We start from the raw sequence: 25,930 nt of genomic DNA on the forward strand, positions 1-25,930 counted from the left end.
TAAGAAGCTCAACAGACTAGAATACAATTTTCATAGACCTCTAATGCCTATTAATTAACCAAACTAACTGGAATTTGGGAATTATAAAGGAGATCACCACATGCATTAACTGCACCTGACAAGGTTTAAATTGAAATGAGTCAGAGATCCCTGCGTGTATGTGCTACTATTATGTTGTTATTAGCATTTATCAGTCTCTACAGCAGTCTAAGTCTGTTTTAGAAAGAATAAGGAATTAGTGAAAGAAAGGAGCAAAGAGAAGGAGGGAAGGGATAGAAATCTTCTTGTTTTTAAACTTCATCTGCCTGCCAGAAAACACTATACAGAGTATTCCAGAGCTACTGCCAAGTTAAAAATAAATGGGCCAGAGCAGACATTGCATTTTTCATGACAGCCATTTGCTGCTGATCATACAAGTCTGTTTCTCTGCAGTATGAAATGTTCTACTGAGTGAAGCAGCAGTGCTTACAGACAGATGGGGTCAGGGTTCAAAAACCAGGACTCACTCACGGCTATGCTGTTTGCTGTTTGTTTTCCACATGAGCTGAGATACCACTTTCATTTTTATCTGTCCTCAACAAGTCCTGTTCTAGTTCACTTCTGACTAAAGCCATCCTTACTTACAGAATATTCTCAAAGAGAATATGTTGTGGCCAATGATTGTCCCCAAATACACAACATAGGTTCAAACACCTAGAACAGTGTGATAAATAGCAAGCAAAATGAAAAGTTGCTCGTGACAGGAGAAAATAGGATTTAGGCTCCACAACTGCTGTTTCAGGCAAATGTATTGTGTTTCTTTTTTTAACAATTCAGGGTGTCATTGTGGGAAATGGTACATAAGTAAACAGCAGAATTATCACCAAAGTCTGAATATGTAGTAGGATTAAACATTCCCTGCCAAGAGAAGTAAATATATTTGAAAAATCTTACTCATATTGTTAGAGAGAAATCCCCAAAGTAACTTAAAATGTCAACTGACAGTATGGAAAATAACTATGCCACAAAAATAACTAGTCATTTATTCAAATATTTCGTACATACATCCAAATATAAGAAAGTCCATAGGCGTTAAAAGGTCCTTTTTGGTCAAGCAACCAAACACTAAGCACTAAACAGAGCAATTTCAAGTGGACCTACATGCTCCCTCCTTCTGTTTCCAACCCCTCTTGTTTTGAATAGAATCAGAAAACAGAAAGGCCCAGAAGAAAAAAAAATCAAAAATTTAATTATATTTTTAAACTAGAGAAAAAGTTCCATTTTATCAAAGTTCAATTTTCATTTCACTCTGTGTTTATTCCTATTGCTACCGATAAAAGATAGAAGTGAAATAAACACTGATCAGCTGTTGAATAATAATTATTTTCATACTCCTACATATAACTGTTATCACCAAGTGGCAACTCATAACTGTTAAAAAGTAGGAAATTAAATGATGTAATCTAGGACAAATCTTCTAAGAGCAGAGACTTATTCTCAGAATTCTGGGACTGTAGTTTTTTTAGAATTGTGTAATTAATACTAACATTCTTCTCATGACCCATCTGGGATCCATTGTTTCAGTTCTCTGGTTCTCCACACTACTTACAGGCACAGCTTCAGGTAGGCAGATGTGATGCAGCTCAAGCCATACATTTTTAATTTACTGATAGCACCATTTCCTTAGGTGACATGCTGTACACTTTTTCCCCCTCTTTTACATTAATTAGTTTCTGTTTGCAAGGTACACTGAAATAACAATGACCTTCTAGTTTGCCTGTTCTCTAACTATGTGTTGTCTGTTAGTGGACACAGAAAACATATAGGAATGATAAACTGTGAATGATTTTTACTTTCACATTTAGTTTGACTTCCCAATTTCTAGCCATTTTAAAATGCCTGTATCTTACTCATGTCTGAGGCACACTGCATAAACTGTTATGCTGGTGTTCTGGGAGCAAAGTCTTCAGTAAACTGTCTCCAGATAAACAGCTGAAAATAGAGAAAGTGGAAATTCAGCTCTTTCCTTGTCCTTTCTCATTCATGTAAAAAGTCATAAACCCTCCCTGGGATAATTTGAAAGCTGGATCTCCGTAGTTTCACATAGATCAGACAGGTTACTATAGTCAAAATGAGTCTAATATATAATAAAATTTGAAGCTAAAATTAAGTCCTAAATTAACATATCTTCAAATGTTCACAGGATTCATGCAACAACATAATGTTTGTGTGGACATCAGATCTGTGAGCAATCCTCTCACAACATCCACCATATCTGCCAGAAATAATATTCTGGCAGAAGAGGGAACTTTGAGTTTGACCACTGATACGCAATGCTTCGTAGCAGGTTTCTCTGGACTGGGTATGAATCTTTTTGCAAATTATTTACACATAATAAAGTACTTCAAAACTTTTATGAATTTTGATGATTTTTAAAGAAATTAACCTACATCAAGCAGTACAGGAGATGAGATAGAAAACAATGATGAGTGGATATTGGGATTTAATGGGTAAAACACAATAGGTTATTGCTGGTGGAAGCAAAGGTCTTCCCCCTCCTCTCCCTTCCCCCCCCCCCCCCCTCATTTTTCTGTAGACATGAAAAGATAAAGCTAACCAAGAGCCAGAACTAGTAGAAAACAAGGTCAGGGCAAATGATGCTGTCTGGGTTGTAGATACTGAGGTAAAGTAATTAATTTTCACAAAATCTCAAGTGGTAATTACACAAGGTCTGTGACTGTGAATACAGGGAATTGGCTGGAGGGAAATAAAATGGGAACACTGATATTGTAGAGGGAATTCAGGAGATAAATGCTTGTGGAGAAAACTGAGTTTGCCTGTGAGATGCTGGAGAAAGCTCTCTGGTATCTGCATTCATAGAGATATCTTGGAGGCAAATGGAAGAGCTGTCATTCTGATTTTATAAATATTGTTTTGGACCCTGAAAAGCTGATGTGTTGGCTGTGGAGAGACTAAAATAATTTTAAGTGCTCTGTATTTTCATTGTTAAGATGATTAGGTAAGTGTGTTCACTTGGATTCAGAGAATTCCTCAACAAACCTACCAGAGAGGGAAGCAATACTTTGAATTTGACACAGCTTTGAATTCTGCAACTAACAGAAAGTGCCAGAAGGGCAGAGTTCATCTGAAATGATGGCATTGTATATGCTCCATGGCAATGCAGGGTGATGATCTTCATACAAAAGGGCAAGGTATTTGTCATGCTTTCAGTGAGTATAGTTGTCCAGAAACCAGGAAACTGTGCTCACCACAATGCCCCAGGTTCCATCTGGGGACATCTTTCTGCTCAGTGGTGTGAGACCTCTGGTGGGCTTCTGTCCCATTTTGGTTGATTCATTACATGCTCAGCCCTACTGAAACATAACAAGGAGGGGCCATCTACTTCTGAGCTGGCACGATGGAAATCAGCTCCCAGCCACCCCTGCAGCCCAGCTGAGCACAGGTTTGTAATTTTGACCTTATGTAAATCTTATGAAAATGTAAGGGCCTCACTTAAATTGGTTCCTTAATAGCTGTCAGAAACCTCAACTGTGGCAGTGAAGTACTCTGTCTTAAGAGAATGAAGCCAAAAGTGAGAGCAGCAGAAAAAAGGGTTTCACATGCTGGCAGTGTAAGAGGAAATAAAATCACTCCTGGAGGCCTGGCGAAATTGGGTGTTCATTTAAAAACTTATTTAAAAATTAATTGCTTTGACATGGAAGAGAGATGAAGAGCAATCAGGCTTTCTGGGGGGAAAGGGGAAGCTTACTCTGCAATCTGGTGAGATCTTTGAAGTAAAGAAAGAAAAAGGGATGAGGGAAACATGAGTTTTCAATTACAACTTGAATTCAGAAGTTTCAGCAAAGACAGATAAACAGGAGTATGTAGGAGGTTATTTTAACACTGTACTTCAACCACACTTGCTGGTGACCAACACTGAGTTTAAACCTTTTGTTCGTTCTTTTGATTACAGCTTTAAAATACCTCTATTTTATCTGCATCCTATGGTGAATTATCTTTGTAACTTTTTTAAACTAAAAGACCAAACCTTAGTGTAATTTTCATCAGAAATTCAGTTCTTACCACAAGGTAATTTGAAGTTTTGCCAAATTTGTGCTGTTTTTTACCATTTAATTTTCCTGAATTTCCCTCTTTATCTGTACCTGACTGGCACAGTCTAGTTCTTAAGAGGTGGTAATAAAATTTAATAAGCACTTCCAATCAGCATTTATTTTGTGCAGTCAAAGACCCAAGAAGCAAATCAGAGGGCTAATATATCATATAACACTGCTACACAATTGTGCAGAAGTATGGGTTTCAATTTCCTGATCCACTGATTACATCAAACAAAGAAAAAATGTTTATATTGCCACTCAGATTGTTCAGCTGAAAGCCATTTATCAAACATAGCAGATAATCAAACATCAGGAACGCTAACTTATAAATCTCCTACTAGCACTGCACCTGGGGAAAACAAACGTTTCCCTGGTTGGATGCCAGGTTACAGAACACTACAATCAGCATTGCAATACAGAGTAGGCACAAAGGGGAAATATGGCATAAGCCAATGCCAAAGAAAGTTCATTTTTAGGACAGATGTTGACTGGAGTTTGCAAAATGTGGAATCACAGAATCATAGAATGGTTTGCATTGGAATTGACCTTAAGGATTATCTAGTTCCAACTCCCTTGCCATGGGCAGGAATGCCACTTGCTGGACGAGGTTGCCCAGAGTCCCATGTTGACAACTTCTCTGGGCAATGTCATGTTTTATATAGGTCAAGGTAGATATTAAGCATATTAAATGTAGAGCCATGAAAAGCAAAAAGTACTTATCAGAAACAGCAGCATTTTCCCACTGAAAAACTGAGCTTGTTTTGCTGGAAATAAAAAAGTTTTATGGTCTAGTGTTGTTTCCTGTCTCAAAGGAACCATTTTGAAAATAATGTACTCATAAGAAAAGTAATCCCAGCACCTTGTCTCTTGTATAGCAAATCTTGTTACTCCTAAATAAACTGATGAGGGAAGAAGAGGGTAATACAATAACAGGTTGTTTGATCAACGGCATCAGAGCAACAACTGACTTTATTCTCTCCTTTCCTGATAAGTTTGTTACAGAGATTACAAAATTTCAGTTACTAAACTAACAGGTGAAAAAACAAGGCCAGAAAGTGCCATGGCCCTCTCACTGAAAGCTGAGAAACACTCAAGCTCTCAGTGAAATGAAGATCAGTGTCAGAAAAAAAACCAAGTGTACTTCCCGTGTGGTCTGAGCCCATTTTGCTCACCTGACAAGAAACCACTGTATTTGGGAAAAGGCTCTACTAACTCCCATGGAACTTTATCCAGGTGAATAGCCACTAATGTGTTCCCAAAGAATTGTGCTTCAAGAAATAGAAACTAATTTTATGAAGTATGCCTCCAGACAACCTTCATAATGACAAATACATTCCCTTTGCCTAGTGTATTCTAGGAAACACTGCTGTTTTGCTCACTTCATTTAGTGAATGCCATGTGAAAGACAGAGCATTCTCTCTGTCACATTTACTTTTACAAGGCTGAATCTTGGTTACCAATTAGAATGGGTTAAAGGCCTTGAAGTGTATGTGTATTGTTAGCCAAAAAATGAATATAAAAGAATAACCCCAGAGTAATTCTTTCCATAGCTTACAATGATTAATAAACTCAAAGGAACCAAAGCAATGGGACAACACCCAATTCTTGATTTGAAGTGCAACTTATTCAAGGAAATATTTGGCTAAAGAGACATATTTTGTAGGAGAGATCATAATGAGGCTGAAAGGTTGTATATGAGGTTTCAGTTTTATATTTTGGTGTGAGATCCCACAGCACCCATTGAAAATGAAAGGGAATGTTATCATATGCCTGCTGAGACTTGGCTTAGATATTTTCTGACTGCTGCCTTAATGTTGCACTGGGAAGTTCCTGCTGTAAATGGCAAGGAACTGAACCCGTCTGTCCTCAGAAAATTATTGTACATTATTTTTGCATGGCAATTGTGATGGTTGATGAAAATTTTCTGAAATAATTTTCTTGTGTTAATGCTGTTAAGAAAATTGTACTATGCTGAATTTTGTGTTGAATTTTTCTCTGATGTGAAAGTCATAAAGATGTAGTGGTAGGATTATGGAGAATAACTTCCAAAAGAAGGAGAGTAGGTCTAGATTAGATATTAGGAAGAAATTCTTACTTTTGGCAATGGTGAACAGGTTGCCCAGAAAAGCTGTGGCTGCCCCATCCTTGGAAATGTTCAAGGCCAGGCTGGGTGGGGCTTTGAGTGACCTGGTTTAGTGGAAGGTGTCACTGCCCATAATGCAGGGGTAGACTTTGAGGTCTACTTCCAACCCAAACCATTTTATGATTCTGTGATTTTCTTTGGTAGTGGAAATTTCAAGGTTATTGGCAGGAAGGTTATTTCAAGGCAGGCAGGAAGATTACCTGTTGGACCATGTGGCTGGCTCTGATATTGTATTGATACTTGTTTGGTGCTCCATAGTGTTTTTTTGCTTGGTGCCTTCATAAAGTTAATGTGAGTAAGTAAATTGAATCAAGCAGCTCTCTGCAACAGATAAGGGGTATTAAAATAATGGTAACAGCTAAGCTATTGCTTCTCTTAGTCTGTTCCCTACACAAGAGGCTCTACCTGAAGGGGCTTCATACACATGTCACAGGACAGTCTAGGTGCATCTTGTCTGGCTTCTGCTGAATACAGGAATGCTTCAAAGAACTGCACAATGGGAAAGGAGATTGTTGGACCCTCCTTGTTTTGGTTTCTAGTGTCTCATGTAAACTGCTGAGAACAAAACTGTTTTTAGTAGCTACTGCCTCTACCCCTTAAATCTTTGTAAGGAGTGTCCTTGCAGAGCAAAGAAATGCTTCTCCTCTCTTACCAGCCAGAGGAACGTTTCAAAGGGTCTTCCCAGAGGCTCTCTTTTTTATTTGAGAAGAATTTCTTGGAGATGTCAACTTGGTAAATATGAGGTGAGAGGGAAATAAGGACTGAGTAAGCAAAAGAGAAACATGCATTGTATCACAGCATTTCTTCCCAGGAGAAGTGCAGACTAGTTTAGAGTTAATCACAGATTTGCTTCTGATTTTCAAATATTTCATTTTGTCCTATCATATTCTGAATGGCATAAATACATTAATAAGAAAGTACTGATAGAACTTTCAGCACTTGATAAATAAAATCTGATTAGACATGGAGAGATAGTGATCTTCTTTCAACCAATTTGAACATATTTTTAATTTCTTTGAAATAAATTTTGCCCTGACTGACTTCACAGCATTGCTGTGCCCTGCTGGACAGGAGCTGCTTTTACCCCAGAGTCAGAGCTAGATGTGCATCACACGGTGTGACTCTAGAGGCTGCAGGGCAGAGCCAGCAGGGTCTAGCAGAGACCATGAGCCCTGGGGAGATAACCTGCTCCCTTATCAGAGCTCAGGTCGCCTGGGAGCAGGCTGTAACCTGGTTGTGAGCATGTGCTGGATGAGCAGCAGTAAGGACACTGAGGGTGAGCTCAGCTGTAGTCTCTGTACCTTCTGAGCCTGCCCATAGCTGGAGCACTACAAAGAGCAGGGAGGGGCCAGGTCATGCCCTGCACTCCTTTGCTGTGGTATTATAAGTATTTTTTCTGCTTTGAAATGAAAGCCCTTTGATATCCCTTGAAAAGCAGTCTGTGCTGAAGATACGTGGGAAAACCTGTAGTGGCAGGAAAAGAGACATGATGTTATATTGTATTATTTGAGGAACAGAAAGGGTAACAACACACATACTACACATGATGTCAGAGGATGGAAAGACTTCCTTTTGGTTTTTCATAATTTAGTATACTGCCAAATGATTTTAGGATAAAAGGAAGAGTATAAATATTTTCTTCTGACATCCCCAATATTGATGTACAGTCTGAAAAGTAGAAATGAATTACAAATATTTATAAATATGCTATACCAATATCTGAGGTATAATTGCATTCTATATCTATTTTACACTACAGTTGAACAATTTCGAGGATGTCAGCCTTCAGGAGGTAAAACTGTGCTATTTTACAATCAGCAGAATATGTTGTGTTTGTAGATAAGAGAGACAAGAATAGCCCAGGAGTTACAAGATCAAGGAATTCAAGTTGTTGCTGGATCACAGCCCTTCCCTGAACCTATGCCCAGCTCCTCAGAATTATCTAGACCTATGAAATGCAAACAGGAACAAAAGAGATGTTTCTTGTCCTGTGTTACAACAGGCAGAAGAGCCTGGGCTCCTACATAGCTTTTGGAAACCGATGTATTCCTGGGGCTGCTGTTTGTGCATGAGGTGAGTTACAGCACACAGCCTGACAAAGCCATACAAGTATTTGTGCTATTTTAAAAGCTGAGAAAAGCAGTGATCTGACCCTTTTTTTTGGAGAAAGCAAAGGTAGCAGTATCTGTTTGGGAATGTCCCCAACTCTCTAGCAACCTTGTTTAGGAGTGCAGCTCTCGATGGCCTCACTTATAAATTGTTCTCCATGGACCTTCCCATGAGTCCTGAGGACGGCTACTGGTGATATCATTCCACTTCCCTGAGGGGTCAAAGGTGGCAAGTCCTACAGTTTATAGTCCCTTTAACTGCCAAAACTGCACAAGGAAAAGTATAGTGTTAAGAGAAGGCCAGTACATGCTTTCACTCGAGTGTTCGAGTGCTGTGTTGCAGAAATCAGACTTCATTCTATCAATCTTTTGTAATATGCTGAATTTAATAAAGTTCTGAATTTTACCAAATATTGATGTAGTGCTGGGTCCTTGAAGGCAATGCAAACAGGACTGCAGTCTTATAGCATTAAAGTACTTAAGAGACAGCGTAGATTCAAATTTCCATGTGTACTCTGCTTTGCTGTGCGAGAGCCCATAAAGGGTTGGGCTGCAAACAGTGAAGTGGAAGAGAATGGGGTTTCATATGAAGAATTCACACCTTGGCTGGGGACTGCTTGCAACAGCTTCAGTGTGTGTAAACAGACTTGCCAAAGAAAAACATTTTACTTGGTAGATGAAGTCTGTGTGTTGGAAGAGGTCGTCTGACCAGAAAATAAATTTTTCCTGAAAAATGGCATTAAAACTTTAACTTGAACCAGGCAATCAACAAACAGAATGGACTGGTTCACAACACCATTAGCATTCTTCTGTGTGGTTATGATGGCAAATATTGTGGTTTTTGCTTGAACATAGACCTGCAATCTTCAGCCATCTCATTCAAATGTTGCATGTTTTCAAATAAACAGCGACTTGATGAAAAATATGTTTTTCATAAAATGCTGTACATTTTTGAAAACATGTATGTTCTTATGGAGTATCATGTAGAAAAAACTTGAAACATTTTGGTCATAGTTTTTGACTTTTAAATTATCTTTCAGAAAGTATTCACTATTTTAGAATATATTTTAGAAGTCTTTTAAACTGCAAAAACTTTTAAATATTGTGGAAATTAAATGCTTAAAGTTTGGCGCTTTTTTTTCTGCAGAACTTCTTCAACAAGAAACTCATATCTATTTTCTTCCCTTCATTTTCTGAGTGTAAAATAAAACCAGAAAGTTCAACCAGATTGTGATCAGTTTATTGTTAAACCACAATTCGTCTTACCACTCTGTTATTGATACAAATTCAAGCTATAAATGATGTAATGCCAATTATGAAGTAAGCAGCTTAATTCAAAATTTTCAGATATGCAAGCATACATATAAAATATGTATGTATGTATATTTATGTATAACTAGTTTTCTTCTGCTCAACATTTTTGTTGGATCATGAGTGTTGCATTTACTCACTGAAGCATCTCTGGCAGAAGGTTTGTAATGTGCTCTAGATTCCTGCCTCAGCCTACTTAGTGAAGGAGATACTTCTGCCAGTCTGATAGTATCTAATTACAGAGCCAAGGGGTGCATAATTCAGCAGAACTCTCTGAGATGTTGAAAGATGATATTGTGAGACAGAGAAGGGTATATCAGCCCTTGACTTAGGTCACACAAGCAATTCAGTACTGCATAAATAACTTGTTGAGTGTTATACCTGAACATAGTAAAAACCTTTAAAAACGTCATATATGATAAACATTTCACCTTGTATTGAGTACAAGTACTATAATTTTTTTTCATTTGTTGTTTTGTTCTTTAAAAGAATCAAATGTAAATTTATGGATGATGCTTCTATTGAAATTAATGATCTTTGTCTGTAACTGTTCTTTTCAACTGATAGGGTTAAAACATTTATATTTTCTTTCTAGAGGGAGGATTAAAAAAAATGGAATGACTACTTTGCTAGTGTTATTCTCATGGTTTTCATTTGCAACCAAATAAAAATGAAGCTAACATCATGAATACACTATTCCTCTCACTGATGGACTTGTCTGTTTAGTTGTTTACAGACATAGTCATATACAAAGGTTTTCAAAGAGCAAATTTCACCACTGTTTTAGGAGCAATCACTTTATGCCCCAAGGGATACAGTAGTTCTTACACAACAAGCAGAAAAGCATTGGCTTGGACCACTAATAGCTATTAGTCATGCTGCAAAGATACCCATGTTAAGGGTTTTGGTCCAAAGATAAAAAGCTACTCAAAGTCACCAAACAGACAAAAATGCTGTAAAATATATTAAACAAAATCTGTAGTGTTTAGAGAGTGATTCATGGCAAATACACTGAAGAATTAATTTGGTATCATTATTCAATTGTTAGTTTAATAAATTCCTCTCCCAAACAGAAGAGAAATATCTGCTCAGACTGTCAGGACTGGTCAGGGCCAAGGTAACTATGAGACCAATAGAAAAACATGGACACTTCTGCTGCTGCTTCAGTTGCAGCTGGACCCCAAAATCAGGGATATAGTGGGGAAAGTCTGAACCCAAAAATATTAATGAGATTAACGGTATTTATTTGGCTTTCAGAAGCTCCATGGAAACACCTGACTATTGTACTGTTTTTTCAGAGCTACTGAGAAGTCTGTTGTTATTATTGTTGAGGCAATGGTTATAGGAAAAAGGTAAATTCTCAAAGACAAGTTTTAGGAGTATGATTCTCAAATATTTCATATTTCTGAAGCTCTAGTAATACAAACCAGTTTTTTTAAAAGACGCTCCAAAATTTTCAAACAACTTGGAGATTCACATATTCTGTAATGTATTTGTTGTACAGTTACATTGACTACTGGGATTTCTTTTAAAAAAGGTTCAGGATTTCCGTGACCTTCTCTCTGTTTTATCATTTACTTTGTTTTATTACCTGGGGGTTTTTTTGGTCATATTTTTCATATTTTTATTTCTACATTTAGTGTCTATTACTCTTGCTCTCTCAATGTCTTGACATTTTAGGTTTTAGTTTATCATCTGGTTTTAGTTCTGTATTTTCAGCCCTTTTCCAGTCCCCAGAATCCCTTCATTTTGTTCCTCATCTTCTTGCTCTATTAAGCCTTAGCCTTCTCTTTTTCATCATCAATTTCTTTCTTCTGTGGTGCCACTTGATAATGAGCTCACAGATTTAGCCTCATGGATGACATCCCTCAAGATCTGCCCAGTTAAGGATTATATTTAGCTCATTTAGCCTCATGGATGACATACCTCAAGATTTTCCCAGTTAGGATTATATTTAGTCAATCATGCCAGATGGGTGCCAGAGGGATGGCCGAGGGATAGATTTCCCCCAGTTGTACATCAGGACAGACCTTTGAACAAACTAGTCTAGTGGGAGGTGTGCCTGCTCCTGGCAGAGGCGTTGGAAGTAGGTAATCCTTAAGGTTCCTTACAACCCAAACCATGATTCTACAATTTGTATTATTCTATGATTTGCAAAAGCCCTGACTGACCTGGTAAAAAAGTCTGGGAAAAGACTGAGTCAGGAACAAAGTAAGTAACATTGTGGTTTTTCATATTCAATCACAAACGGGATTGAACTGTTGAAGCAATTACTTTTTCTCTCTAGACAGAAGAAAAGGGCAGCTGTTTCTTAGGCTGGAAGTGCCAGCTCTGCTGTGAAGTGATGCAGGTCATGCTGCTGCTGTTGCTGGCTTCTTGATTCTCCCAAGGAAATTGCAAGCTCTTCAGGCTGAGGCAGTAAAGCAGAATTTGCCCTTAGACTCTTGGGGAGATGGTAATACTGGGCTGCTAAACTAAGGGCTGTAAATGATGTAGAGGACTACTGCTAAAGCAACTTTATTTCCTCCTGAAAACTTAAGTGTCTTCCTTGGCAATCTTTCCATACAGGCACTTTCTCTGAAGCACAACCCTGGCCCATGTGCACGGGGTTTTCCAGAATACGACGCAGTAGTTGCCACCTTAGGCCAAATGGTATCCATGAGTATTGCTTACAATCAAAAGAGAAAAAAGCCTTGCAACAATATTAGAATAGTAAAGTAAAAAGCAGACCTTTATTTGGAAGCTTCCAGGTGTCCCAGTGATGATGGGCACACCCGGCTGGATTTCTACAATTTTTACAAGGTTGATTAATTAGGATATCTAATGGATATGCCCAATAGGAGATTCAGTTGCCCCAGTAACCCAGCCCTGGGTCAACCCCTTGGTGTTGGTCCAAGGGTTTTTTGCCCCCCTTCTTGTTATGATGTCTGAGATTCTGGCTGGAAAGTAAAATGTTCTTCTTGTAGGCCTTCTTCCTGACAATAAGACTAAACACTATTTCAGGGATGTATTACAAGGTTACCTTATTGTTCTAATATCTAGGGGGAAAGGGTAGGAAAAGTACTGGAGTTACAGCCATGTATTAGCTATTTGAAAAGCTACAAATATGTGAAAAATATGTAGAAAGCTTAGGGATCATAAGCTTCTTGCTTCAATGAGAATTTCACCAACAAGAAGTGCAAATAAGAGGTTAATATAAATTCCTCCAAATCTTTTGATGTATTAATCTGTCCAACTTCCACAGCTTTATTAAAGTTTTGTCATGCCCATTAACCAGAGAATAGCCTTCTGTTTCATTTCACCTAGAGTTTTATGTGCATTTGTGAGTTACATGAGGTGATTTGAATTTCAAATTTGCAAAGCAATATTGTAAAAGTTCATTTTCGAAAATGTCTTTCTTTTCATTTGTTTACATTGCTTGTTATTTATTATGGTTTTGCCACAGTTCCAACCTAGGAAGGAAAAGCACAGCATTTACTGGTTTACTTCAATAGTGCATTCTGGTTAATTAAATATGACAGTTTTCAGCCTCTATATTGCTTAGAAAAATAAGAATTAATATAGCTTATAACCCCTCTGTTGTTCATTACCAATGTGGTTTTCAGAGAGGTGGCAAGAAGGATACCTTTCCATGGCAAAAGTCCTTGCAAGGACAAGTTGTGTACATTTGTAGCACAGAAAACAAGGGTTCTATGAAAATTTCCCTGAAGAATTGTTTAATCAGTGTTCTTGATACTTCTTTGCAGGGCAAACAATGGTATTTCTTCACTGCCACATTAGGAAAAAAGAAAGGAATAAACATAAAAGTGACTCTTTGTACACCCCTTCCACTTGATATCTTCCCAGATCACTTTACAACTTTCCATTTTTCCATCTCTTCAGCTGCTTATTTGTATGCTGTAGAGACACCACAGTCCTGATGCTTCACCAGATAATGACTGTCTGTGCCCATGCTGCCAGCCTCTGGTGTCTGGGAACAAGCAGCATTAGAGATTAGAACTATTGAGGAGCAAGAGCTTCCCTCCTGTTGAACAGTTTCGCACTTCAACATGTATTGTCACTCCAAAGAGGAAGAAAGGAGGAATATGTGAAATTTTCTATTTAAGTAATATTTTAAGAACATCTTTTGGTTACTTATGAAAACAACAAACTCCTCTTCCTTCAAGCAACCCATGTGTGGTTACTAAAATATTTTGCAGTATTTATGTAGAGTACTTGTCTTTTATGGAGAGAACGAGCTAATTCTCCCGCTTGGAATCTGTGAATGATGCTGGAGGAGAGTCATACTGCAGTAGCAGTGCAACAGATTTTCAACCTAAAAATGAGCTGCAGAAAAGTATCGCATTTTTATAAAACTTGTTTTTAAAACTGAATTTCTGACATCCATTCTAAGAGAAAAAATATTGACCTATCACAACGTTGTTCTTTTTCTGAATGGGAGATGAAAGCCATGTCTACATATGTTGGCAATTACACCTCCAGTGTTCTGTAAGAGATCTGTGAGAACTCTATACTATATGAAGAACCTTGTAAACACCTTTCTAAACAGAATATACTTTTTCAAGGGTTTGTTTTTGGTATTTAAGTAGTAAGTTAAATCATGACTGGTTATATCACAAAATCTGCAATAACATCTGCCCAATTTAACAGCTATGTTTTTATAGTTAATTAATGAGATAGGTAAAAAATTATCTACTCACCCATCAAGGTTCATTTTCAATACAGTGCTACAGTGTAGTAGAGGTATCCTTGCTTTTTGTTTTCTAATTTGTGTTTTGAATCCTGGAATACTGATGAAATAATATAATATGCTGAATACAATGGATAATTTGGAAAGCTTGGAAATGCATTACCACCCTTCTTAAAAGCTGGGATTTTTGTTATATATTTGAACATAATATCTCTATTTAGAAGAATGATTCTCAGGCTTCTTGAAAATCTATCACACTCTCTTGGGGAAATTAATCCTAGTAGTATTTACACTATCTAATTGTTGTCATCCTAGAAAGGAAAGAAACAGCATAAACTTTTATGTATTGAAAAGTGGGGTAAAAAGTAAAATCTGAATTGTAGTGTGAAACTTTTTTCCAGCCAGTTGCAGCAGGTTTTTGATTGGACATTGAATACACAAAAAAAACCCAACTATATTAAAAAAACTATATTAAAAATTAGGGATACTTCTGTACCTTCTGCAGTCATAATCTAATTCAGCATGGAGACCTAAAGTATTCTAAGTTAATCTTTGGTCATGGACGTGCTAAGGCTTAGCTTAGGCTCTTGTCTTGAAGCAGATTGTCAATAACATCTAAGCTAGCAAGTTTAGTCTTAGTCTGGGTACTATCAAACTCTGTGCAAACACAAGGGACTGTATTAACAGAATCAGACATCACCACAGCAGGGTCAATTTATTCCCATTTGGAAGTCCATCAGGTTTTAAAATATATCTGTTTCTTGAAAATATATGTTAACTTACCATCTCTAAGACTTTCCAAAAAAGTCAAGTTGCACCTTACTTTAAGAACTTAAATTGCCTTAAATTGTTGCTTTCAAGATCTTCCTTCTTCCTGTTCCATCTTCACATTTGAATAAAAGTAGAAAGTTGAATTGTGTTTTTAAGATGCTGTTTTTTTAAAAAATAATATTTTAAATAAAATTACTTAATACTTGGAAAATAGTAACCCTTTGCTTAATGTAATGGGAACTATTTTTTTTCCAGGTCTCAGCAGTCCCAGAGTTTGGCCGCATAGTAATTTATACTACCAGTCTTCGTGTGGTGAGAACCACTTTTGAAAGATGTGAACTGGTTAGAAAGATATTTCAAAATCACAGAGTTAAGTTTGAAGAAAAAAACATTGCTCTGAACAGTGATTATGGAAAAGAACTAGATGAAAGATGCAGAAGTGTCTGTGAGGTCCCCTCACTCCCTGTTGTGTTTATTGATGGCCATTATCTTGGGGTAAGTAAAGCATGAACCTATATTCTATTCTACAGTTGGGAGGAGCAGATGAAAATCTTGATGAATGAGAAGCAGGATTATTAGAAAATTACCTACAATGCTGCAATGATGGTAACAAGCTAAGACAGCAATCCTTTTCTAGTATGCACTGCACAGATCCTCACTGATACGTTTGATCTGAAGATGCAAAAGATAACCAGAGAGTAAGAGGCAATAATACATCTAAGATATCATCTGCTTCTTAAAAAAAAATTTTATTTTGTAGTTGAAATGATGAAAATCTAGAGAAATTGAGTTTTTTCCTTATGAGAACCTGTATGTATGATTCACTCAGGAAGATGGATACACATAGCATAAACATGTCATTTATTAATATCTGTGTTGAATAAGAGACTAACACTTTGGTGTGTCAGACTTTAAATACACATTGAATTTTAGATTATGTAGTCTGTATCAGGATCTGTAATCAACTGAACATATTTTGATACAAAATTGATTAATACTTACTTTTTAAAAAGCCTAGCTGTAGAAGAGAGATAAGAAGAGTCCAACACTGTCCTACTATAAGACATAAACTCCAAATGGAAAATCCCAATTTTTACACTAGTGTTCTAGGTCTAGAAGCCTCCTGACATTTGAAATCACCTTTTCATTGAACCTGTATATTTGAAATGTATTTCTCATAAACAGAAAAAAAAAAAAAATCAAAATAAAAAGATTCTGGAAATTGGCACAAAGAAAACAGTTTGAAAAGTCAGAGAAGGTACTTGACTTGACTGATGAAAAGCTAGCAATTAGCGCCAACTGTGAGGCTGTGATTTGTGAAGGCAAACTATATTTAAACACAGTGAGGTTACTGTGTTTGCATCACTTAAAGCTTTCATTTTCACAAAACATTTAAGTAACAAAATGCAGTGTAACCAACAATCAGGGATAATAACTATTGGGGCTGTATGAACACTTTCTCCTCTTTTCCCCCATCCCTTCCAAGATTTCCATGTGTTCTGCATGGGTTAGGCTTCCCTGAGCATTATAACAGATGCATTTGCAGTCAAAGGCCTTGCCAGACCACTAGAGCAGCTGTAAAACCACCTGTGTGCAGAATATTATCAGACACTGATTTTTAATTCATTGTAGAATATGCTTTTATCAAAACTCTGATTTGGAGAGTTCTCCAGCCAGTCATGAGTAAAAGTGCTACATTCAAGACCAGTTTAAAATTCAACAGGATTCACATGAAGATTTGTTCATCCAGTTATTATGTTAAAAGTGTAAGTAGTGAGTTATGATTGACTCCAAGAAAATCTCAGTCCACATATGACCAATTTGTCAAAAGAATTCAGATAAGATACTGAAACTGATTAAATAAATTATTTGCATACCTGGAGGAAATGCCTGGATACGGTCATTTTGGCATCATGGATGGCCCAATAAGTCACTGCCAGCTGGGGGATTTTTTGTTTGTTTGTTTTCAAAGATTGTGAAAAACTTGTTTTCTAAAAGAGGAGTGACAGTATAAAACCCAATAAAATCTCATTAAAACTCTCTAAGTACTGTATGAGATTCTTTAGAGATGTGTAGAAAAGAAGGCATGTGAATTAGGAAGATAGCTTACTATGGAAGAGACAAATCTACCTTCTATAGGTAAAGTAAAATGAAATAATTTAGTGCTCTGATCTAGAAATATTTATTGCAGCAAGTAAACTACACTTACATTGTTTAGCACAAGAAAACTAAAAGCATTGGGCTGCTAAAAAGCAGGAAAACTCTCAGATATGAGGTGTATTTTCCTGCTTATTTTCCTTTTATTTTTCTCTTAACTTGATGAGGTACACTGTAGTTAGCTGGAAAAAAACTTTAGTTTAATGAGTTAATTAAAGTTATTCCACGTAAGAGTGACATTATTTGTGGAAAAGCAGCTTTGCAGGCAGGGAACAATGCATGAGACAGCTCCTCTGCTCACAGAGAGCTCATGGCAGCGTGTGCCTCACCCCTCCTCCTGCACAAGGTCTGTGCCCTCCACGCTCCCCACTAATTATCATCATGGGAGGCACTGCTGCTTGCTGCAGCAGCACTCTGGGGTGCTTTAGCTGAGAGGAGATGTGCTCTGGCACGGTGAGACAGCCAAGTTCAGCGTGAGCAGGGCTGACATGGGCAGTGCTCTGTGGCTGCAAGCGGAGCACCTGCGGCTGCTGTGCTGGGGAAGGAGAGCCCCAGAATGAGCCTGTCACTTGGACAGCCTGAAAGGAGCTGTGCCCTCATTCTGCTTGGTAAATGTGCAAGCCCCACTATTTCATGGCAGTTATTTCCCTGTCTTATATGTCTTCACAAGAGAATAATCTGAAATTCGTTCATTTAGAGAAATAAGGAGGGGCATATGTTGAGAAGGTCTGGCAATGAAGTATTCCCCCCCAGCCCAGCTCTGACAATTCACCTTCAGAAGACAGTGCATCCTGACCCCAAAGGCTGTATGTTGGCTGGAACCTGTGCCAGGCTTGTGTTTCATTCAAATGCAATTGAGAGCTAATTACAGAATTTGGTCTTGTTGGTAACATGGATATTTCTATAATGCTTTTTATAATAATTAACTTCTGATATGCAAATGAAACACAGAAATCCCAAAGCCTGGTGTGTCAGTAAATAAATCATGCATTATTTTCCTTTTATTTCTCTCTCTTTTTTATTTTTTTTCATTTTGAATATTTGTTTCCTGAGAAATCCCTCCCTGAAGGAGATTGCATGGAGCAGTACAAAGGAGAATCTATATTGAGCTATACAGCTTTCAATGAGTCATAATGAGAAAAAACCCCAACCCTGAAATAAAATATGAACAGTTTCGAAAGATGAAAGATTATTCTTAATGAGATAAAGGTAACAAAAGCACCAAAACCCAGCATATGTACATCTGATAGAATATATTGTACCCAAGCTATTCAGAAGCACAGACAAAGTTGTTTGAGCATTGCAGGCTGTGGGGATAAATATTCACAGTGCTGTGGAATTTATCATTGCCTGCACAGGGACAATGAAACAAATCCATGACTTGGGCAGAAGCAATAAAAAAAAAATCATATTTAGCCCCTGTCAAGGAAAGTACTGCATGCTGCAGTACAGCAGGGCTTTTAATCTTCTCTTTTTTTTTCAGGATTGAACCATTGTATTTCTTGACACACACTGTCTAAATATCAGTCTGTCAGGAAATTGCTGTTTCTTTCTGCTGCATGCTCTTTACTGGCTGATCTAATCCCTTCTTTTCACCTGAAGTTGTCTCCATCTGAAATGGAATTATGCCATCTGCTGGGATACCAATGCAGAATAAAAAATTGCTTCCAGAAAACAGAAAGCCACACAGAAAAAAAATAATGGAACAGTCATTTACTCTTATAAACTCATATACTCCTGGAAAAGGGGTGTAAATAAAACAGGCAAATAAGTAATTATTTGATAATATCTTAACTCAGCGCATAATATTTTAAAAATACATGTATTTGTTTTTTCACTTGAAATATATGATTGAATTCCAGCCATAGTGAACCTTGATTTTTTTTAGATATGTGAATTTAAGGCTGTTTTTCTGAAGAAAATATTTCCTGTTTAGTTTTCCCAGCTAGAATGAATCCAAAACAGCATTAGATTTATAGTGAAATTATTTTATTTGACACATTGGTTATAATCCTTTCCAAAGAACAATGAGACTGTTTTTGTAACTGACTTTTAGAAAATATGTGTGTAAAATATTTTTTTGTGAAGCAGGAATTAACAGTTTCCTTTTATCTTATTTCCAGTGGCCATATATATTTAGTTATTCTTTGTGGTTTTTTAAATACATTCTTGTGGTATTCACTTTCTGGGAGGATATGAATGGCTCTGTGCCAGTAAAACTTATTTAATTATTGCATTCAGTCACCTGGCCTTTCCCCCCTTTTTTCCTCCATTTTGCAGTTTAACATGTCAGGAAACTCAGGGTTCCACTGCTTTTTACACACCAACCTTTCCCATTCTTTCCATACCAAATCTGGGCTTTCTGGTGCTGCTACTATACTGCAGTGTCAATTTTCTCAGTTTATGGGCAGATTTCCAGGCAGTTATTTGTACCGCTGTGTCCCTGCTGCCAGGGGCCCTGGCTGTGAGAGGCGTGGGCAGAAGGGAGCGTGAGCTGTGGCAAAGAGAGGACACACACAGCCCAGCTCCTCCTTCACTGGAACATCCCAGTGAACAATGTGGGCCAGTGGTGGTGAAGTGTGTGAGCCCATTTTTGCTGCCTTAACAAGAGGCCTTGCTTATGTGCTTAGCAAAACAGGAAACAGGGCATGCAATTTATCTGCACTGCAAATGTTTCCACAAGAGGGAAGGTGTGGGCCCTCGCTAATTTTTCTCGGTATATAAGGAATGATGTGGAAGAGAGGCTGCTTCCCGAAAGCTGCAGGTATTCTAGTAAAGCCAAATGCAGAGCCATAAATCTGTGTTTGTTCCTTGATGAGGAGTTACATGGTGGAGATGGTAATGGTTTATATCCAAGATAGGTAGCAACAGACAGGTTTATTGACCAGAGAGAGTTGGGGCAGTAGAAAACTTAGTGGACCTTGTCCTAGTTCTACAGTTAAAGGAAATTTAATATTCCAAATATGATGCTAATTTCTGGATGCTCTCAAGGAAAAATTGGGAAGATAATTTTAATAATTAAAAGGATCTGTAAAATATGCTGAGTGATTTAGCCAAGTTTGTGGCATTTCCTTGCCAATGGAATATCTGGCTACAACCCTGGGACTCCTCCAGCAAAATTCAGCAAAGAGAGATTCAGCAAAATTAGTAGATAAAGGATGCACAAGCTTCTACTTTGAAATTTTAAAAAATGGGTAAAAAACCCTGAAAACTTACTTCTCACTGAAGATTATGCCCATTGTCCCTCATACTCCTTATATTACTCTCTGGAGGGACAGACTATTTAAGACTTCACATACCTTTCTGAGTAATTCTGGACTGAGCACAACCTAGGAAGAAAAAGAAAGGCATCACTTTCTGGTCAGAAAGCACCTATTGGACTTAACAGCTGTGTTAATTACTCTATTAATTATGGATCTATATTAATTATGGATTCTGTGTGTTAAGACTCAAAGATCCAGAGAGAAGGTTAGCCTCTACAGACTTTTACTTATATTTCACTTAGGGCAACCGTTAATCAGAGAAGACAGAGTGGCACTTAAAAACATTGATAGCCATTCTGATGTTTGGGTTTTAATTTAAAAACCATAGCTTTCTACTTTGTAAGGGACACAACTGACTGACTGAATGTCATCAGAAATATAAATCCTTTAAAATATAAATCTATAATGGGAAACCTGTCAAACTTTTAATTATTGTGTTGTAAAAGCCAATTAGCATTATACAACATCACAGAAACATAGGGCAGAAGTCACAGGAATGCTTTTCCCTGCAGCAACAGAGAAGAGCCTTTCCTAAAGGGGGCAAACTAAGGCTTGTCGAGCTTAAGGAATTTGGAGTGCTGCAATCCCATCATCAATAAAGTTGCAAATCCTTAATGTCTCTACTTCTGAGGAGCAGCACAAGCTTTGTCTTCAGCTGCTGCAGTGTATTCAAACCCCAAGTTAATATTCCATGGGCTGCCTTGGCCACGTTGTGCCAATTGCTCCCATGAAAGAGGCCAACAGACTGCTAAACCTGCTCTGCTGGGGACACAGACAGCCTCATGCACGTGTTGGAGCTGGTGCACTCTGCACTCATGATCTGTAATGGATTTCAGTAGAAGAGTCAGCACAATAAGTCTGGCTCATCAGGCCCCTGTCATCTTCTGTGACTAATTAACTACAACTAATTACCTTGTCTGATGCTTTTTTTAAAATATCTCTCTTTGAAAGTATAACACTGTAAGAGTAGTGTCCGCTGAAAATGTGGCTTTCCACATCCACTAAAATATTATCATTTTCCTTTTTAACTAAAATCATCAAACACAGAGTCAAAAGTGCTGCTGTTTTTTCACAAACCTAAGCAAAAAGACTTTCTGTAGGGAAAATAACCTTAGTGGGGTGTCACAAAAAGAGCTTTGAAAGGTTTGGTTGCCTTTAGTTGGCTTTTGGGCTACACACTTGTAGCCTCAGCAGTCCCCAGCACGGTTTTGTGAGTGGCTGGACACTTGGAGGTGCATTGGAGTCACACATGTATTCCCTGTGCTCACCAGCAGCTCCTCCTGTACCTCCCAGGGTCCAGGAGAGATGCTGATGAGGAGCTGGGGCTGACCATGGGCAGCTCAAACTAATGGCACATCTGAGATGTGTGCCAGCATCCCACAGCCCAGTGCCACTGTCCCACCACACCTTCTAGTTAAGGCTGGAAGCAAACTCAAAGACAAAATTTAACGAATTGGAAATGCAGGGATCTGCAAACTGGGGCAGCACAATGGCATGAACTCACCATGGGTGAAGGTGTGGCCAATTGCCCCAGCAGCAAGTAAGGCCTGTGTATCTGTGCCTCAGTTTCCTCTCCTTTTGTTGGTTTCTGGTTAAAAGTGTTTGCAAGTATTTCAAAATATTTAATATTCAATGAAATTCGTTCCCTAAGCGAAGTATAGACATTCAAATGTGGTGCTCTAATTAGAAGAGAAGGGAACAAGATTTCCATATCCTCCCTAACACTTGAATTTTGTCTGCAGATCTCTTAGCATTTACTTTCAAGAGGAAAAAATCCCTAACACTACAATAGAGCTTTGGCTCAGGACACAGAAACCCTAAGAGGCCTAATGGAGTCAGAATAAATTATTATTACATACTGTTGTGTCTGACTTTAATGTTGTTAGAGTTTTTTCATTAGTCCTTTTCTCTTTTTATTATACATTAGGCACATTATGTCTTCATTCAATGCTCAGCTGCCAGAATATTTGAAATACAATCTCCTCTTCTCATTTTGCTGCATTCTCTGATGTGTTGTATATTTATAAAATTGTAATTTTTTGACATAATAACTAGAAATATTTTTTATTCTGCCAGGAAACATACTCTGTAAAATAAGGGGAAGACAGTCAGAATTTCCAAGCTGTGTCACCTTTTACAGAAAAGGCAGTGCGATACGTCACATTGCTAACAAACTTTAGTCATTACGATCAGACCTGTGATTAGATTCTCCTCTCCTTCCAGCTTTACTAAGGTTGACCTAATTGCAGTATAATTAATGTGAGTCAAATTTGTCCTCAGCCTGTTTAAAGTTTCAAGTCCAAATCTTCTAATCATCTCTGGTTTTTGCATGGTAAAATGCCTGACATTTTTCATCTTCTCTTCCTAATAGGGTGCTGAGAAAATTTTACTAATGAATGAATCTGGGGAACTGCAGGATCTCTTAACCAAAATTGAGGTAATTGTATTTCTGCAAATAAATATAGGGAATATACATTTACTATTTGTAATCAAGTAGATTTTCTTTTTTACTATTTCCTTTTCTTCTACAATAAACTAATGAACCCAAATGCTTTTTTTGTTTTACTCTTTTTTACACCCTGTTCTGGGGTGGAGGCCCTAAAATGTTATTCTCAAGCTAAATGTGTCTCCTAATCTTGGGTCAAAAAAGTACATATATAGGACAAACAATGTCACACTACAGGAAACGGATAACTTCTCACTGAATACAACCAGTGCTTCACTGCCTTCTGGTGGTTTTTTTGGGTCTGTTTGGTTGGTTTGGGTTTTTTTCCCTCTCATTTTTTTTTCCTCAAAAATGTGTTTACTACAATTGCAAGGGGCAGACTGTTTTCTTCATTGCTGGAGATGCCATAAGTGGTTCCACAAAGTGCCATCTGTTCAAGGAGGACATGGCCATTGCTCAAGAAACTGAGCTAAAGCAATATTGCTTAGTTTTTGTAACTTTTGTTAGTTCTCTTAACTACATCTAAAGGTATCTGTATATTTACAAGCCCAACAAGCAATAATGAATGTAAAGATTAAAAATATTATTCTCTTAAAATGTTGAGATTATTTGCAATAATTTTCTATAAAGTAAGCAATCACCAAAAATTACATAAGATGGGAGCACACCTAAGATAAAAAGAATGTTAATTTTACATTAAAAATTTCCAATTGTTGTTCCTGGAAGAGCTGATAGTAATAGGAGCTGTTTGCCTTGTAAAGAAGAGCAGCAAGTTTATGAGCTACAGAACAAAGAGAAAAAATGCCTTGTTTGCATGTTCATCTGAGTTTTCAATAGGTGAATGCTATTATCAATGGATTTGCAAAATATTTTCATTTTTCTTGATGGTGCTCCAAGTATTACATTTTTTGTGGGTATTTTACTGTACTCTGGTAATAATTTGTCACTAATTTGTAGTGGTACATAATTCCTCAGACTGACAGTAGCAGGAATTGTATGGATTTTTGTTCTTTATTTGTGAACAAACCTGCAAAGTCCGTACTCAGCAGTTCAATGCTAAAAGATGTGGTGGTAAGTACCCAAAGTGGCATATCTTTCCTTTCTCTGATTTGAACTTTAAGGAAATTGTTAAATAAACTAGCCAAATTTTCAGCAAGTGGAACATAAAAGAGTCTTTGAAATCTCTTCTTCTGTGCACCACTGTCTTTAATCCAATAAAAAAATAGAGTAAATTTATTGTTTTACTTGGGAATTGGGACAATTGAGAGGCCTCAAGCCTTCCTTGAAGTAATTTTCTCTGGATATAACTGTTGGACATTGATGATCTTTCTTCTTTACTCTTAAAGCTTCAGCATTCTACACCCATAAATTTGAGTACACCACTTTTTTCCTTGAGTACCACTTGTCAGAAGCTATGAATGGCTTTTTGATATCATCAGCTTTAACTGTAATAGGTATAATATGTTCAGCACGAGCATGCAAATGCTAAAAGTCATAATATATATCTTAATGTACAGCATAGAAATATAACATCAGCATAAACTGCCTGGAGTTTGGATTCAGTCATCTCAATACTTCCTAGATTTAATCTAGACCCAAACAACATCCCAGTAATGCATGCAAGCTATTCTTTAGCTTGCTGTTTTGGCAGTGTGAATGCAGGCTAGGGAGGCATTAAGTGACCAATGAACCTGCAGTGAGCCTCTCTGACATTGCATGTGGATCTGGCCAAAGGAAAAGGCAGACTTAGTGCTCTTCCATGGTGGTTTGCCATGGGATGGGGTGGTGGGCCTTGCCCAAAATGGGAACCAGGATGTGTATTTTCAGCTGTCCTGGAGTCCTCATTGTCCTAGACCTTATGGTGGTTGATGAGGTAACATGTTTGTCTTTCTTTCATTCTTTGAGCAGAGAGTGCAGCATCCTCAGGAGTGCCTCTCTTGTGGGGGCTTTGGTTTCCTGCCGTGCTCAGCGTGCCATGGGAGCAAGATGTCCGTGCTCCGGAACTGCTTTACGGACTCCTTCAAAGCCCTCAAGTGCACTGCCTGCAACGAGAACGGGCTCCAGCGCTGCAGGAGCTGTGCTGACTAAAAATGGCACCTCCGCACGTTCAAACAAACCTTATGGTACTGCACCAGTTTGTAATATGAATTTTTTTAATTATTCCATTTATCCAAAAGAGTAAATAAAAATCCATTTGTTGTATACTTCTGTTTTGAGCGTTTGAGCTTTTTAATCTTTGACTGTTGACTATATCATGAACTCTAAAATACATCTTTCTAGTTTCCTTATAGAGACATTTGGAAAACATCACATATATGAATTCTTTCTTTTTCTATATGGGATCATCAGCAGTCATATATGTTTTTGTGTAATGCACTCAAAATTACAGCAAAATGCACCTTAAACTTCAGATAATGGAGCAGTGCTGTTTTCAAATTCAGTGAGAATAAAGATTTTGTAATGCGTACTTGCCCAAGACTGTTCCACACAGCACTTCCCTGAAATGTCACTAGGGCTGAATTTGGTTCTGAATTCTGTGTGGCAACAGAAGAATAGAAACATTTCTTGAAAGTCCCATGAATCAACTTTCTCTTTTAGTATTGCTTTCTCTTTGTTACAAAATTATTGTTGTTAGACAAAGTTACATAAACATTTAATATGGTAGATGTTCATAACCATGATAGTATCTCAGAGCTTTATGATTCTGTATGTCTCAGTAGATCTTATAATGATTCAGTCAGAACACCTGACAGCTTTATAAATTACATATAAAGTAATTGAGGATGAGATTTCAGTTTTTTCAGCTTAGTAATTGAGGTTTGATGAGCAGCCTGGCATGATTGTTTCAGGGCATCTGTTCCCCAGGAAGGCCCAGGTCTATGGCCAGATAACTCCAGAACTGTAAATACCTTTGCCAATTTTGGGGAAACCCAAAACTTTTTGGGTT

The 25,930-nt window shown here is 37.6% G+C and overlaps 1 protein-coding gene across 1 annotated transcript in view; it reads left to right on the plus strand.

The window, feature by feature from the left end:
* GRXCR1 (glutaredoxin and cysteine rich domain containing 1) overlaps positions 1 to 25,071 on the plus strand; it is a 37,712-nt gene extending 12,641 nt beyond the window's left edge. Inside the window, exons 2-4 of the mRNA XM_030947481.1 lie at positions 15,373 to 15,612; positions 22,909 to 22,974; positions 24,892 to 25,071. Of these exons, the coding sequence (XP_030803341.1) occupies positions 15,373 to 15,612; positions 22,909 to 22,974; positions 24,892 to 25,071 (486 nt within the window). The remainder of the gene's footprint in view (positions 1 to 15,372; positions 15,613 to 22,908; positions 22,975 to 24,891) is intronic.
* Positions 25,072 to 25,930: the final 859 nt, after the last annotated feature.

The sequence above is a fragment of the Camarhynchus parvulus genome, chromosome 4 (genome assembly GCF_901933205.1).
Source record: "Camarhynchus parvulus chromosome 4, STF_HiC, whole genome shotgun sequence".
Taxonomy (NCBI): Eukaryota; Metazoa; Chordata; class Aves; order Passeriformes; family Thraupidae; genus Camarhynchus; species Camarhynchus parvulus.